Source organism: Fundulus heteroclitus, unplaced genomic scaffold (genome assembly GCF_011125445.2).
Source record: "Fundulus heteroclitus isolate FHET01 unplaced genomic scaffold, MU-UCD_Fhet_4.1 scaffold_37, whole genome shotgun sequence".
In the NCBI taxonomy this organism is placed as follows: domain Eukaryota; kingdom Metazoa; phylum Chordata; class Actinopteri; order Cyprinodontiformes; family Fundulidae; genus Fundulus; species Fundulus heteroclitus.
In genome coordinates this window covers 411,368-427,193 of record NW_023396781.1, presented here as the reverse complement: position 1 = coordinate 427,193, position 15,826 = coordinate 411,368, and the positions used below count along the sequence as shown (strand labels likewise).

Below are 15,826 nucleotides of genomic sequence, written 5' to 3'. Positions count from 1 at the left end.
CTGAGGTCTCACTACCAGGAGAGAGGGGCCACTGAACTGTATAAACAGCTCTCATCGGAGGTCCAGAGCAGTAAGGAGACCCCACAAAACTTCCTCCTGAGAACCATGGACCTTCGTCAGAAGATTCTCTTCGCTTCCCAAGAAGCTGATTCAGGTCTGAAATATGACCCAGCCTTGGTCCAGAGTTTGTTCATGCACACCATCCTAACGGGATGTTAAGAGCGACATGCAGCCCTACCTTCTTCAGTCATCCACATCCGACGAAGTCTTGTTGGAAAAAGTGAATATAGCATGGGCAAATGAAAGAGAACGACAAGACAAGAAGAAACATGCTGTCCCCCACCGAGCGGCCATTGTGAATGCTGTCCAACACAGTGACACCCCAGTGCCTGTTGAGCAAAAGACTGTCCAAAAACAAATAACAGCTGCCATCCCACCAAACCTGCTGTCAGAGATTAAAGAGATGCGGTCTGAGATGGTGCTTTTAAAGGACCTGCGGGCTGAGGTGTCACAAATCAGGGAGACTATACAAAAGTCTACAAGCACAACGCCACCCACCAGTGGAGGACCTGAGCACCACTGCTCAACACCGACTTTCACGCCTCACCCCCCATACCAAGAGAATCCATCTTCTCAGTACTACCACCCTCAACGACCCCCCGCAGCTCTTCAGCCGTACTATCCAGCAGCAGGGTCAGCGCCGACGAGAGGCATCACCCAATTCCAGCAGCGTTTTGCCCCTCAGCGGTACTACATGCCCCGCCCACAACCGAGGTGTTATGGTTGCATTCAGACAGGTGAAGAGTTTTGTCAGCATTGTTTCAGGTGTGGGAGCAGTGAGCATTTTAGAGCAGGCTGTAAAGCACAGAGGCCAGTGAGACCAGCCAGAGGTAACCCTTTAAACTAAAAGCGGTCACTCCAATGGGACATGGTGTGACCAGTGACAGTGATAGGTCCCAGTGCTGTTACGGTTGTGCTATACAACGTGAAAATCAGACTTTAAAATGCTGTTCAGTGTGCAAGAGTGCCTTTTACTGCTCCAAAAAGTGCCAAGGTGAGCACTGGCTGGCCAATACACAAAACCAAATGCAAGCCCTACACCTGTGGTAGTGTTCACAAGGGAAATAGAAAGTTATTTGAAAAACCAGTCAAACTGAAACTACCTTCTATCAAGCAGTTAGTGGGAAGAAAATGTCTCATTAGATGCATTATAGACAACAAGAGGGTTGAAGCACTTTGGGACTCTGGCTCACAGGTTTGTGCAATAGATGAGTCATGGAAAAACACTAACTTACCTGATGTACCACTGAGAAACGTGAGTGAGTTTATCATTCAGAATGAATCCCTCCATCTTGAAGCAGCCAATAGCACAGATATGCCATATGTAGGGTGGGTCGAGGTACCATTCAAACTTACAGCCAATGACTCTGAATTACTCATACCTGTTCTAGTGCTTAAAGGTAGCCAGCAGCAGTGCCCAATTATTGGGTTTAATGTTATCGAGCACTTGGTTTCAGAAAGTATGAAAGATGGGAATAATTCAGGGGATAAAGAGAAACTTCTGAGAGCAGTTAAATTAGCTTTTCCACATCTTAAGAAAAACAAGGCCGCAACCTTTATAAAAGCAGTTAGTGTAGGACAAACACATGATTACGATGTGAAAACAACAAAGGAGAGAGTGACTGTGCCCAGCCAGAGTTCAGTGTTTGTTGAATGTAGGGTGCAAACTAAAGCAGTTAAAGAGGACATTACGTTAATTTTTTAACCGTGTGAGAACCCACAGTGGCCAGACGGCCTGGAGTTTTGTGGCACATTAGTTTCAGTGAAAAAAGGGTCTATTCCGCAGATTACTGTTAGTGTACAAAACCCCACCAACCATGACATTGTGCTACCAGGGAGAACCATTATTGGTACTGTGCAGTCAGTGGGGTCTGTCTATCCTATTAACCCCTTCAATAAAGACCTCCCATCGACTGCCATCAACAAGATCCAGGCCCGGGAAACCACAGGATGCACCCCCACCAGTGAGCAATGGGACCCTCCTGTTGACCTGTCTCATCTGGATGAAAACAAAAGAAAGGCTGTCCAGCAGATGCTGAGAGAGGAATCTGCATCATTCTCAAAAACAGATGATGACATAGGATGTCTGAAAGGCCTACAAATGGACATTTTGTTAAAAGACACAGAGCCAGTTTCGAAAACATACCTCTCAGTACCAAAGCCACTGTACAGAGAGATGAAGGACTACTTGCAGGACTTCATAGCGCAGGGGTGGGTGGAAAAATCTACTTCTTCGTACTCATCTCCTGTTGTCTGTGTGAGAAAAAAGGACGGTTCGCTGCGCTTATGTATTGACTACAGAGAACTTAATCGCAAGACACACCCAGAAAGACACCCTATACCCCGGGTGCAAGATGTGATGGATAGCCTGGGAGGAAATACCATCTTTTCGCTACTGGACCAGGGTAAGGCGTATCACCAGGGGTTTATGTCCCAAGAGAGCAGACATCTAACCGCCTTCGTGACCCCCTGGGGCCTTTACGAATGGATCAGGATTCCTTTCGGCCTCATGAATGCGCCAGCTGCGTTCCAACGGTGTATGGAGCAATGCCTGGATGGACTGCGAGACGAGATGTGTGTTCCCTATCTAGATGATGTTCTTGTGTTCAGCAGAACTTTTGAGGACCACGTTGATGATGTGAGAACAGTACTGCGACGCCTCAGAGACAATGGAATAAAACTCAAACCAAGAAAATGTGAGATTTTCAAACCAGAGGTTAGGTACCTTGGCAGGATGGTTTCTGCTGAGGGAAGCAAAATGGACCCGGTGGATACAGCAGCAGTACGGTCCCTGAAGAACAAGCAGCCAGGTACTGTTGGTGAGCTCAGAGTGATACTTGGACTGTTAAGCTACTATAGGCAATACATCAAAGATTTCTCTCGTATTGCTAGTCCCCTGTATGACTTGCTTAAAGCGCCTTCAGAAACAGAAGCTCAACAATACACAAGAAAAAGGACAATGAGACAGAATAACAGTGTGCCCTCAAGTACTCCTATTCAGTGGAGTGATGTGCATCAATCAGTCTTAGAGCAGTTGATAGACTGTTTAGTTCAGCCTCCTGTTCTTGGGTTTCCAGACTTTACACAGCCCTTTATCTTACATACAGATGCCTCTAACCAGGGATTAGGAGCTGTATTGTATCAAAGGCAAAACGGCAAACTCCGTGTAATAGCATATGGCTCCAGAACTCTAACCACAGCCGAGAAAAACTACAACTTACACTCTGGCAAGTTAGAATTTCTGGCTCTTAAATGGGCAATTACAGACAAGTTCCGTGATTACTTGTACTACGCACCATTTTTTACTGTGTTTAGCGATAACAATCCGCTTACTTATGTTCTGTCTACAGCAAAGTTGAACGCTACAGGGTGTAGGTGGGTTGCAGAACTTGCTGATTTTCATTTTACTGTGAAGTACCGCCCCGGTAGAGAGAACATAGATGCAGACAGTCTGTCTAGGATGCCCTTAGACATGGAGACCTATATGGAAGAATGCTCAGCAGAAATGTCATATGATGTGGTGAGTGCAGCGACACAGGCAGTTGACCATCAGGACGAGTCTAGTGCAGCCTGGTCTATGGGTATTTCGGCCAAATGTGCTACAGTGTAAGTGAGCATGCCGATAGCTCCATTTACTGTAGGACAGATCAAATTAGACCAAGAAACTGATCCAGTTATTGGACAAATTATACAATACAAACTGGCAGAGTCAAAACCTTCCGGTTCAGAACTGAAACAACTTTGTCCACAAGTTGTGTGTCTTATTAGAGAATGGGACAAGTTACAGTTTAATGACGGAGGTGTTTTATACCGACAAACGAAAATCAGGAAGCAACTTGTGTTACCTGAGAAGCACAGGCCCACAGTGTTAAAAGAGCTGCATGATGAGATGGGCCACCATGGTGTGGAAAGGACTATTTCTCTGGTACGGGACCGTTTTTACTGGCCCTTCATGCAAAAAGAAATAGAGGACTATGTAATGAGGAAGTGTATGTGTCTTAAAAACAAGAGACCAAGCCATGAGACAAGAGCCCCGCTCACAAACATAGTTACCACTCAGCCCTTTGAACTTGTCTCTGTTGACTTTTTACACCTGGACAAATGTAAGGGTGGCTATGAGTATGTACTTGTTATTGTTGACCATTTTACACGTTTTGCTCAGGCTTATGCCACCACTAACAAATCTGGTAAAACGGCAGCAGACAAAATCTTTAACGACTATGCCTTAAAGTTTGGCTTTCCCCAGAGACTTCACCATGATCAAGGTGGTGAATTTGAGAACCAACTTTTTGCCCAGCTGAAAGAATACTGTGGGGTTGCAGGCTCCAGAACCAGTCCATACCACCCACAAGGAAATGGGCAAGTTGAGCGGTTTAACCGGACTTTGATCCAGATGTTAAAAACACTCACTGAGAAACAGAAGAGTAACTGGAAGAGTTCGCTAAACAAACTTATCTATGCCTATAACGCTACTAAAAGTGAAGTGACAGGATTTTCCCCTTTTTACTTGCTTTACGGACGGTCACCACGATTACCAGTGGACATGTTGTTCAGTTTATCTCCAGGTGGAGATCAGGGTGACAGTAATCATCAGACCTACATGCAGAGGTGGAAACAAGGTATGACAGACGCTTATGAGATCACTCGGGAGAATGCAAGCAAAGCTGCTGTTCGGAGCAAGAGACATTATGATAGTAAAATGAGGTATTCTGCTTTGTTACCCGGTGACTGTGTCTTAGTCAGGAACTTGACTCCACGTGGGGGCCCAGGCAAACTCAAAAACCACTGGGAGGATGTTGTGCACACAGTGGTTCGTCAAGTGAGCAAGGACATTCCTGTTTATGAACTGAAACCTGAGAGGGGCAAGGGCAGATCCAGAACTTTACATCGTAATCTCCTGCTCCCATGTGACCATTTGCCCTTAGAGACTTCTTTGCAGCCTCAGTCAAAGAACAGGTCCAGAACAGGCCCAGCTCAAACATCACAGGTCTACTCAGAAGAGGATGACGATGAGGAGGACGGGTATTGTTAATGGCCTCGCTAGATGCTCGAACTAGCTATCCAAACAGCTAAACAATGTTGAACATGAAGAACTCCGGACAGCGATGACTGGTTAATGAAGTTTACTTCAGTGATAGTTCCTTTTTGTAAAACTGTAACATACAGAAATGCAATGTATTACAATCTAGGCTTTACAGAATGATATAAATAAAATAAAGGACCAACATGGCATTGACTTTCAATGAAATGAGGATGTTAGCTAGCGATTAGCAACGAAAATTAGCATATGAAAACGGGCTCATTAGCATAATAATAACGGGCTATAAACATACAACTTTACACAATACCAAAATATCATGTGACATTACAGGTGCCTCAGTGTTTTTTACCAAGTAATACTCACAGACAATGCTTTAACAAACACCAAGAAAGAACCAGGAAGAGTGTGGAGCTGCCATTTGATTCTGAGCAACGGCACTTCCTGTCCATATTCTTCTTCTATTGTTAACTTAAACAATAGCTTAAAGTGACCACAAGGTGGCGTATTTCAACTAATAGAAACACTAACAATATTATAGACAATAAACATAACACTCCCCGCCTGGGATAATACTATCCCACATTCAAATTAACAGTCACCGAATTGCTCGGGGGACAAAAGCAGAACCACTTCGGTTACAGGGCGCGAAAACGTCTTCTTAGTTCCTGCATGGGAAGTAATTACTTCAACTTTCCTGACAAGTCCGTCCTTCCCTGGGATGGTCTTGGAAATAATAGACATGGGCCACTCGTTCCTTTTGGCCTGAGAGTCCTTGAGCAGAATGATGTCTCCTTCCTTGAGGCTTTGCTTCTTATCCTGCCATTTGTGGCGCAGCTGTAGAGTGTGAAGATACTCACGTCTCCATTTCGACCAAAAGATGTCAGCGAGACTTTGAACCGTTTTCCATTGCTCTTTCAGAAGTATCCCATTTTCAAAGTTTCCAGGAGGTGGTGGCGCACATCCTGTTTTCATGGTGAGCAGCATCGACGGCGTGAGGATAAGAGGTGACTCAGGATCGGTAGACACGGGAACGAGAGGACGAGTATTCATGATGGCGCAGACTTCGGCCATAAACGTAGTCAACAGTTCATGAGTCAAGATTGCTCTTTTACAATCTTGGAACATAGAGTTGAGGAATGGCAATCTGGCAATCCCGATCATTCGCTCCCAAGCACCACCCATATGTGATGCGTGCGGAGGATTGAAGATCCATGAACATTCTTGTTTGTTCAGGTAGTCTTCGACATCTTTGATGGAAAGATCCATCTCAACCATTTTCAGTTCGTGAGAGGCGCCGATGAAATTTGTGCCGCAATCAGACCTGATTTGTTTTGCCGGGCCTCTGATTGCAAAAAGCCGCCTCAGAGCATTTATGAAACTGTCCGTGGTCATTGTTTCAATTACCTCGATATGTACTGCTCTCGTAGACATACAGGAAAACATGACGGCTCACCTTTTGGAATTGGCTTGACCTCCTCTTGTGCGACGGGTGAAAATGTCCCACGGCCCAAACACATCCACACCCACGTACGTGAATGGGGGTGCGACCTTCATCCGTTCAGGAGGTAAGTTTCCCATCTGTTGACATTCAGCTCTTCCTCGCAACTTCCTGCATGTGACACACTTGAAAAGAGCAGTGCTAATGCTTCGTTTGGCTCCCACCAGCCAGAATCCTGCAGCTCTTATCGCGCCTTCGGTGAAATGTCTCCCCTGATGTTTTACAGATCCATGGTAGTGGCGTATCAGGAGGGTGCCCAAGTGGTGTCTGGCTGGAATGATGAGAGGGTGAGTGGTGTCGATACCGAGCTCAGAATGTGCGATTCGGCCCCCAACTCTTAAGAGTCCATCATTGTCCAATATGGGGTGCAGCTTCCAAAGACTGCTTGAAGGGGGAATCTTTGTCTCTTCTGATATGCATTTCAGCTCTTCTTTGTAGTACTCACTTTGAACACTCTTTATGACACAAATCTTTGCCTTTGCCATCTCTTCTTCTGTAGGTCGACAAAGGTGCCAGCCGTGGCAGCTGGATGTTTGGTTGGAGTGATTGAATGAGCGAACGACATGAACCAACTGGGCTATTGTTCTGATGAGAGCGCTGTAGTTTGAGAACTTTTCAAAACATGTTGGAGCGATTGCTGGTTTTGTGACATGAGTCAGGTTTGTTGTCACAAAGGGGCGTACTTCTATGTCAGCAGCGGGATCAACAAGGTTGTAGTTTTCAAATGGAGGTACCTGTAGTGAAGGCTTGAGGAGAAAGGCCGGTCCTTCCAACCATGTTGTGCTGCTCAGTTGGGCTGCTGTCACAGAACGAGACCCGTAGTCTGCTGGGTTGAGCTCAGATGGAACGTACTTCCATTGGTGAGGGCGTGTCGACTGGAGTATGCGTTGGACTCGGTTATGCACGTACACATAAAATCTTCGGGTCTGGTTGTATATGTACCCTAGCACAACTTTGCTGTCCGTATAGTACTCAATGTTGACAAATGAAATGTCCATTTCTGCTACTATCAACTCTGCAACTTCAACTGCGAGCACCGCGGCACATAGCTCGAGTCTTGGAATTGTGAGGCCTGATTGAGGAGCCAACTTGGTCTTTCCAAACACAAATCCAGTTTCTGTGCTTTCTGACATTGAGACTTTGATATATGCAATGGCTGCAATGGCTTTTACAGACGCATCAGCAAATATGAAGAGTTCTCTTTTTTGGGCGTTAGTTGTGGATAGCGAGGTGTAAGGACGCTGTATTTGCAGACTTTGCAGATCTTGGAGAGAGTCCTTCCACTTGCACCACTCTGCCTTTGTATCGTCGGGAAGAGGTGCGTCCCAGCCGTCCGTCAAACTGGTTAGCTCTCTGAGTATTTGCCTGCCTTGAATTGTGATGGGGGCGAGGAACCCGAGGGGGTCGTAGAGACTATTGACTGTAGAGAGGACGCCTCTACGAGTGAAGGGCTTTTGATCCTCATCGACTTTGAATGTGAAAGTGTCAAGACCAACATTCCACAACAGTCCTAAACTCCGCTGGACAGGGAGATCTTGTGCACACAGATCCAAGTTTTCGACATCTTTAGCTCTGTCTTCTGGTGGAAAGGCTTTCAGAACAGCTTGGCGGTTTGAGGTGACTTTATGTAGCTTGAGATTTGAATAAGCGAGAGCCTGCTGTGCTTGTTTTAGAACATGAACTGCTTCTTGCTCAGTGGGGAACGACTTGAGAGCATCGTCGACATAGAAATCTCGCTCTATGAATCTGCGCACATTGGTCCCGAACTCTGCTTCACCAGTCGTTGCCGCTTTTTTGAGGCCGTATATAGCGACAGAGGGAGAGGGACTGTTCCAGAAGATGTGCACGCGCATACGGTACTCAATTATTTCGCAGGACATGTTGTTATCTTTGTACCACAAAAAGCGGAGAAGGTCTCTGTGGCTCTCTTTAACAACAAAACAATGAAACATGTGTTCAATGTCAGCGGTTATGGCAACTTGTTCTTTTCTGAATCTCATGAGCACTCCGACGAGACTGTTGTTAAGGTCAGGGCCTGTGAGTAGCACGTCGTTGAGAGATACTCCTTCATAGGGGGCGCTTGAGTCAAACACGACTCTGATCTTTGTAGGTTTCTTGGGATGGTAAACCCCAAACAAAGGTAGGTACCAGCATTCCTGATTGTGGACTAGAGACGGTGCGACCTCTGCATGACCTCTAGTGAGCATGTTCTCCATGAACTCCAGAAAATGTGCTTTCATTTCAGGCCGCTTTCTTAGAGAGCGACTGAGTGACATGAGACGGTCATAGGCCAGCTGTCTGTTGTTGGGTAGACGTTGCCGTGGCGACCGAAAGGGCAGTGGACCAACCCAGCTGTTGTCACTGTCCTGGTAGAACTCAGAGTCCATTATTTGGAGGAACCGTATGTCCTCGACTGATGGTGCAAGTTTGTGATCGTCAGGTGTGTGAGCGAAAACTTGCTGACCAATGCTATCCACATTACATCCTGACGCTTGGAAGCTTCTGAGGCTGCGAGAGAGCTCAGGTGTTTCTGTGAATGTTTCTTTGACAGTTATCTGACTGTTACATGGTTGAAGATGACTTGCGCGACCATTCTCCAGAACGAAAGTCTTGTAGCTGCTTACTTGTGTGGGTCTGTGTACACCATCTAGGCAGACGTCTCCAACCACGACCCATCCCAGATCCAGTTTCTGAGCAAATGGGGAGTCACCTGGGCCGTTTACTTGCTCTCTGACTTTATGAACTCTCAATACATCTCTGCCCAGCAGTAGAAGTATGTCAGCGTCAGAATCCAATGGTGGGATCTTGTCCGCGATCCGTTGCAGATGAGCGTGGTGGGATGCAGCTTGTGGGGTAGGTATTTCTGAGCGGTTGTTGGGAATGTCATTACATTCGAGGAGTGTTGGCAAAGGAAGGCTTAACTGTTCATTTATTGACTCCACCATGAAGCCACCAGCTCTTCTTCCTGAAACTCCTGTGAGCCCTGCACACGTCTTCAATGTGTAGGGATAACTTGCTCCTTGGATCTGAAACAACTCGAAGAACTGTGAACGTGCAAGAGAACGGTTGCTTTGTTCGTCCAAGATTGCGTACATTCTCTTTGTTTGTTCTTTGTGACCAGCAGGATACACATTGACGAGTATGATTTTGGAACATTCTCTGGCACTCACCCCTTCTCCGCACACCTCAGTACACCGAGAGGTGACTTCTTGGACATCCGCTTTGCTGCTCTCCCCGCCGTGCTGTGAGGGGGGCGGCGTTTTAGATTCCTGCGGTGCTGGACCTGGATGGAGGGCGGAAATGTGATTATTGCTGTCGCACTCCGTGCAAGTGATGTCTGTTGTACAGTTCTTGGCGAGATGATCTGTAGATGAGCAACAGCGAAAACAGATGTTAAACTTTTTGATTATCTGATTTCGTTCTTCCAAAGGTTTATCTCTGAATCCTCTGCAATGTTTTAAAGGGTGGGGCTTGTTGTGTATAGGACACTGTTTGTTGGGGCTTACCGTACTTGTGATTTTTTCTTTATTTTCTGTTTTGTCTTGTATTTGAGTTTTGTGGACAGATATGGGCACTTTAGAAAACCTTTCTGGCATTTGTTTTCTCTCAGGTAACTGGTTTGAGCTGTGGAGAGTGAAGCTTGGGTCAGTTCGTGTTTTGGCCTCAGTGCGAATGAAGTTAGCAAACACAGTGAAAGGCGGAAAACTGACGCCGTGATCACGTTTATACTTCGAGCCGTATGTCATCCACTTCTCTTGCAGATTGTAAGGTAACTTGTTAACTATTGGTTAAATTCCTCTAGATGTGTCCAAGTAAGACAAGCCTGGTAAATATCCATCAAGCTTAGCTGCTTCAAGCTCCAACATTAGGTCAACTAAGTCTCGGAGTTTGAAAGGCTCTCTGGGGGTGATTTTGGGAAAGCTTTTTACCTTTTGAAAGAGTGCTTGCTCTACAGCTTCTGGAGAGCCATAGACTTCTTCGAGCCTTTCCCAAGCCATGGCTAAACCAGCTTCAGGACATCTGATGTTGACAGCTTTCATTTGTTTGACTTGCCTCGATGAGTTCTTACCGAGGTAACGCACAAGTAGATCTAGTTCCTCTCCTGCAGAAAGGTCCAAACCTGTTATAGCGGTTTTGAAAGATGATTTCCATGCCCAGTAGTTCATGGGTTGGCCATCGAAGCTTGTGAGGCCTGTAGTGACGAGCTGGCTGCGGGCTAAATACTTGGCCAGATCATAAGTTGGCTGGGCCTCGACATGGCTATTGTGTGCATGGTTCACTTTGGGTAACACTGGGGCAAGAGGAGCAAACTGCTTGAAACTGGCAGACTGGGGTTCACAAACTTCACTTTCACGAGCTGCATAGTTTATTTCTTGCTTTACAGCGAAGGTTTGCAACGGGAGTGCTGGATTATTTATTTCAATTTGAATGGGGGCAGGTGCCTCTGCTGCAGTGAGATTCGCTTGATCTAAAACATACTGGGCTGTGCGTGTTGCTTTATTTTCTGTAAGACATGACCCGTATGTTACACTGCGTGTTTCAAAGCCCAATTGTAGTAATCCTGCTTCCAATGAATTTGCTTCTGCAGCTGCAGCTTCTTGTTCTTGCTCTGCTCTAAGTGCATCAAGGGTTGCTTGTAGACGTGCCTGTTCCACTTTGATTTCTATTTCTTTCTTTGCATATGTAGCCCTTGCTTGAGCAGCTTCAGCCTTTGCTTTAGCTCTTAGTAACTCAATGCCAGCTGTAGAACTTGCCTTTGATGACTTTAGAGAGAGTACTGACTTACTTTGAGTCTTTTGGGATTTGGTTTCAGACATTTTGTGGCTCATGATGCCTGAATGCACTTTACTTAGCTCTTTGGGCTGACTGGAGCTCCACGTGGTAGGTTCTGTAGCTTTGTTGCTTGCCGTGGTGCTGTCTTTTTACTGTTAATGGCCTCGCTAGATGTTCGAACTAGCTATCCAAACAGCTAAACAATGTTGAACATGAAGAACTCCGGACAGCGATGACTGGTTAATGAAGTTTACTTCAGTGATAGTTCCTTTTTGTAAAACTGTAACATACAGAAATGCAATGTATTACAATCTAGGCTTTACAGAATGATATAAATAAAATAAAGGACCAACATGGCATTGACTTTCAATGAAATGAGGATGTTAGCTAGCGATTAGCAACGGAAATTAGCATATGAAAACGGGCTCATTAGCATAATAATAATGGGCTATAAACATACAACTTTACACAATACCAAAATATCATGTGACATTACAGGTGCCTCAGTGTTTTTTACCAAGTAATACTCACAGACAATGCTTTAACAAACACCAAGAAAGAACCAGGAAGAGTGTGGAGCTGCCATTTGATTCTGAGCAACGGCACTTCCTGTCCATATTCTTCTTCTACTGTTAACTTAAACAATAGCTTAAAGTGACCACAAGGTGGCGTATTTCAACTAATAGAAACACTAACAATATTATAGACAATAAACATAACAGGTATTATTCAGTGCCAAGACACCTGAGCACTCGCTCTCATTCGCCACAGCCTAAGAGGTCCACAAGATCAGCCTGCCAAGACAGCTGCTCTAATGAGGTGCTGCAGGTGACTGAGCCGGACGTTGCAGAAGCTGACCAGCTGCCTGAGGACATGTGTCAGGTAGAGAATGTGCCGACAGAGGTGAGCCTTTCTCCCCCCTCTCCACCTCCTCCTCCTAACGACAGTGATCTGGATGTTGATGTAAATCTGAGACCCAAACGTGCGTCTAGGAAACCAAAAGTATTCACTTATGATTTACTGGGTACTCCGTCTTGTTATACCATTCAGACTTTACCTTCTTATACAGGACAGGTTTTGCCTTGGGTAAACAGTGTTCATCCTTACTGTTTTCATGAGTATTATGGACAATGTTGATGCATTGTTGTTGCACTGTTGATGCAATGTTGGCTATTTTGTTTACCGATGTTGAACGTATGCACTTCTGATCAACTCCTACCTAAGACTGTGTTTACAGAAAAAATGAGGGGAAGGACTGTCGCTGCCAATAACCTGTTTTTGCTTCTAACAAAATGCAGAGGACAAATATGTAATTAACTGTGAAATGGCCGCTTGAGACTGACTGAGTTCTTACTCAACACTAATGTATGAAAAGAGTTCCAGTCTGTAAACCTCTTTTTTTTTTCAATGAGTTTGACTATGCGCTTGAACTTGCACAACTGAGGTATTAACCAGTAGTTTGTGTGTTATGGTCCTGATGTTGGGGACAACATCTATTTTTGAGGGGGAGTATGTGACAGGTTAAAATTGTTAAAATATTTTAAAAGTTGTCCACACACAAATTAAAATACACAGGTTTAAAAGACTGATATTTCAGTTAAAAACGAGAGTTAAAACTAATTCATAATTCATAATTATCATTTTGCTATGATTGTTTAAAAGTAATGGTAATACAGTACTAAAAGTATTAATACTATGTACACTATTTACAATTCCTTAAGAGTTCGATGGTTTGTGGATCGATTGCTTCTGACCAGCAGAGAACTGTGTTTTGCGCTTGCGCAGAAAAGTGTTGGTGTTCTTTTGAATAAAATGAAAGTGAGTGAAGACGTCGGCAGCATCTCCATTATTCATTTTAACCCAAAAGCAACCACGTACCTCTCCCAAGTTATCGGAGCAGAGGGCGCAACAGTACCAGGTAAAGAACAACAGTGATGTAGTGAATTTACTATACAGCTGAGGTCACTTATTAAACATGATTATTAGGCGCCTGCCATAGCATTTGCAATGAGGAGGCAGTGCTGTGCGAAGCACAGCACTGCCTCCAATGCAAATGCATGGAGGCACCTATTACTATTCACCTCTAAACGGCTTATTTCTTATTCTTTATTTTTCTTACATCACGATAAATGCGGCCCGAACCGTAGCGAGCACCCCCACGATATAGGTATCAAAACTTGTGGCTCGATTACGAGATGTGTGCTACTACTTTTATTGGGGTTTCGAGTTACCATGGCAACAAAATTAGCGAAAAACCACCCCCAAAAAACCCATAGGAATGAATGGAGTCGGGTAGAAAGAAAGCCTCAAAAAAGCCTCCAAATGACCATTTTCAACGCTGTACTGTGTCGCCATGCTTTCACCTATGAACACCGTTTAACTTCCAGTTTGTAGATATATCTGTGAACTACTCAGAAGTGAAAACGGGATGTGGATATCTGTTATCGTCTCTTCACAGTTACTCCTCAAAGCTCATGTCCGAAAATCAGTGAAATCATTGTTTACAATGAAAGTCAATGACGGAATTCTCCAACCGCTAGAGTGGGCCACTCTAGCTTTTTTAAAGATTTCAAAACTCCGAACAACTTGACCTTACTCGCTCAATTTTCACTCTATGTAGACAAATTATACATCAAAACGTAGGTATTTTTGTCAGGATTCGGGAAATGTAACCCTCATTGGTGTGGCATTTATAGATTTTTCGCAAATCACCTCAGACCGACACAAACCCGAAACCTCCCCCATTCATTTCCTATGGAGCGGTTTTGAAAAATGACGTCTAAAAATCCAAAACATCACATGTTTTCGCATCGTCGCTACTCCTAAACCGTTTTATGTACAGGCATGGGACTTTCACACATGAATGTCCCAACCCTTCTGGCACTCACAAAAAAGGAATTTTGTGGATAACTGTTACGGTTTTTCCACAGGAACAATTTGTTCGGGAGTAGCGAATGTGCAAAATCCTAAAAACGCTTTGGAGCTGCATTTTCCCACATCAACCACTTTTTTACATCGTCGCTGTGTCTACACCGATTTTTGTACAAACATAAAAGTGAGGTTCCTGGTCCTCAAAAGCCTGCTGATACTCATGGTGAAAGAATTATTTTGATATCTCTTATACTTTTTGAGTTACAGCGATTTGTTCGGGACCCTTTTTAGAGGATTTCTAAAAATCCATAAAAATGCCATTTAGATCATAATTTTTTACGCCTTTGTTAAACTTTTTCTAGCAAAAAACGATAGCTTATCTTCTTCCCCTATCCGTTAGGAAATAAACGCAGAAAAAATTACGTCTCTACCATTTACGGATGAAGAGATATCGAGCGTTGTTCGGGGCAAAGTTCTCCATTATAATCCAATGGGACCTTTTTGTGACCAAAGTGTCTGCACTTCGGCCGCTGCAGGTGTGTGAGTGAGTTTCCATGACGACGGAACTCTGAGGGCAGAGGAAGACGCTCCATTGAGATACAATGGCAACTTTCATCGCTCACTGCAGCGGCTGTGATTAATGTAGAAATCTGAAATTCGCACAGTCACTTCCTCTTAACATTTTAAAATTTTCATGTGACTTTCAGCCATGTGTCAGTTTGCTGTGCCATTTTGGATTTCACATGCTTTCCTATTGGGCCTTTGCTTCTAACAGGACCTGGCATGATGCCCAGACATGACCCAATTGGCCAATACAGCACCACCCACATGTGGGAAATGGCACTACACACCATTTTGGTCAAATGTTGAGTTCTGGGCCCAGATGTGGTGAGGCTGAGTTTCTAAAGGAGGCCAATCTGTCCCATGCACTTTTGTCACGTTTGGTGACATTAAGTATTGGCACCCCTATTTGAGGCACTTCCCAGTACAGGATTCGGACAAAACTGAGAGAGTACAATCGCCTGGTGATACTGAACACAATGTTTTTAGCGGCTAACAGTTAGCATGTTGCTAACCGGAAGTAGCTCTAGGAAGGTCTCACCAACTTCTGCTTCACAGAGTCTGTTCTTCCTTTAGAGAGAAAGCTCCACAAGAAATTTGGGCTACGTGGCATAAAGCATCTCCAAGCTATGAGGTGTCAAACATCCAATGTTTTTTAATGGGGGACCAAACCCCTTATGGTCCCAATACTGCATGACCTTATATGGCGCTACAGTATAGCTCAGATGGAAAGTGCAGGCTTTGCATGCAAGAGGTCGTGGGTTCAAAACCCGGCGTAAGCGACTAAGATTTTTGTGTTATAATCCCCACAGTGTGTATATTAAAACATGTGTGCTGATCCCATGAAGTATTGTTTTGTACCACCCGCCATTTTGAGTTACCATGGCAACATTATAAATGACGTATTTTCTCCCTATTTGAGGCTCATCCCAGTACAGGATTTGGACAAAACTAACAGAGTACACTAACCCAGTGATACCAAACACAACCATGTAAGCGGCTAACGGTTAGCATGTTGCTAA

At 44.6% G+C, this 15,826-nt stretch overlaps 1 protein-coding gene across 2 annotated transcripts; it reads right to left on the bottom strand.

Annotated features, from left to right (window-relative positions):
- Positions 1 to 5,123: 5,123 nt before the first annotated feature.
- Positions 5,124 to 10,729, bottom strand: LOC118560020. Of its 2 annotated transcripts, XM_036130630.1 has the most exons (3): positions 9,770 to 10,729; positions 5,465 to 9,643; positions 5,124 to 5,213 (listed from the first exon to the last, which is right to left on the bottom strand). In XM_036130630.1, the coding sequence occupies exons 1-2, from the start codon at positions 10,343 to 10,345 to the stop codon at positions 6,551 to 6,553; spliced, it is 3,669 nt and encodes a 1,222-aa protein (XP_035986523.1). In that variant the 5' UTR covers positions 10,346 to 10,729; the 3' UTR covers positions 5,124 to 5,213; positions 5,465 to 6,550. The 2 variants fall into 2 exon arrangements, with proteins under 2 accessions (XP_035986523.1, XP_035986522.1); XM_036130629.1 differs by having other exon boundaries at positions 5,465 to 10,729.
- Between the last annotated feature and the right edge of the window lie 5,097 nt (positions 10,730 to 15,826).

Bases quoted from the DNA above. Each gene is read 5' to 3' on its own strand.
- LOC118560020 (XM_036130629.1), bottom strand. From the start codon at position 10,345: ATGACATACGGCTCGAAGTATAAACGTGATCACGGCGTCAGTTTTCCG.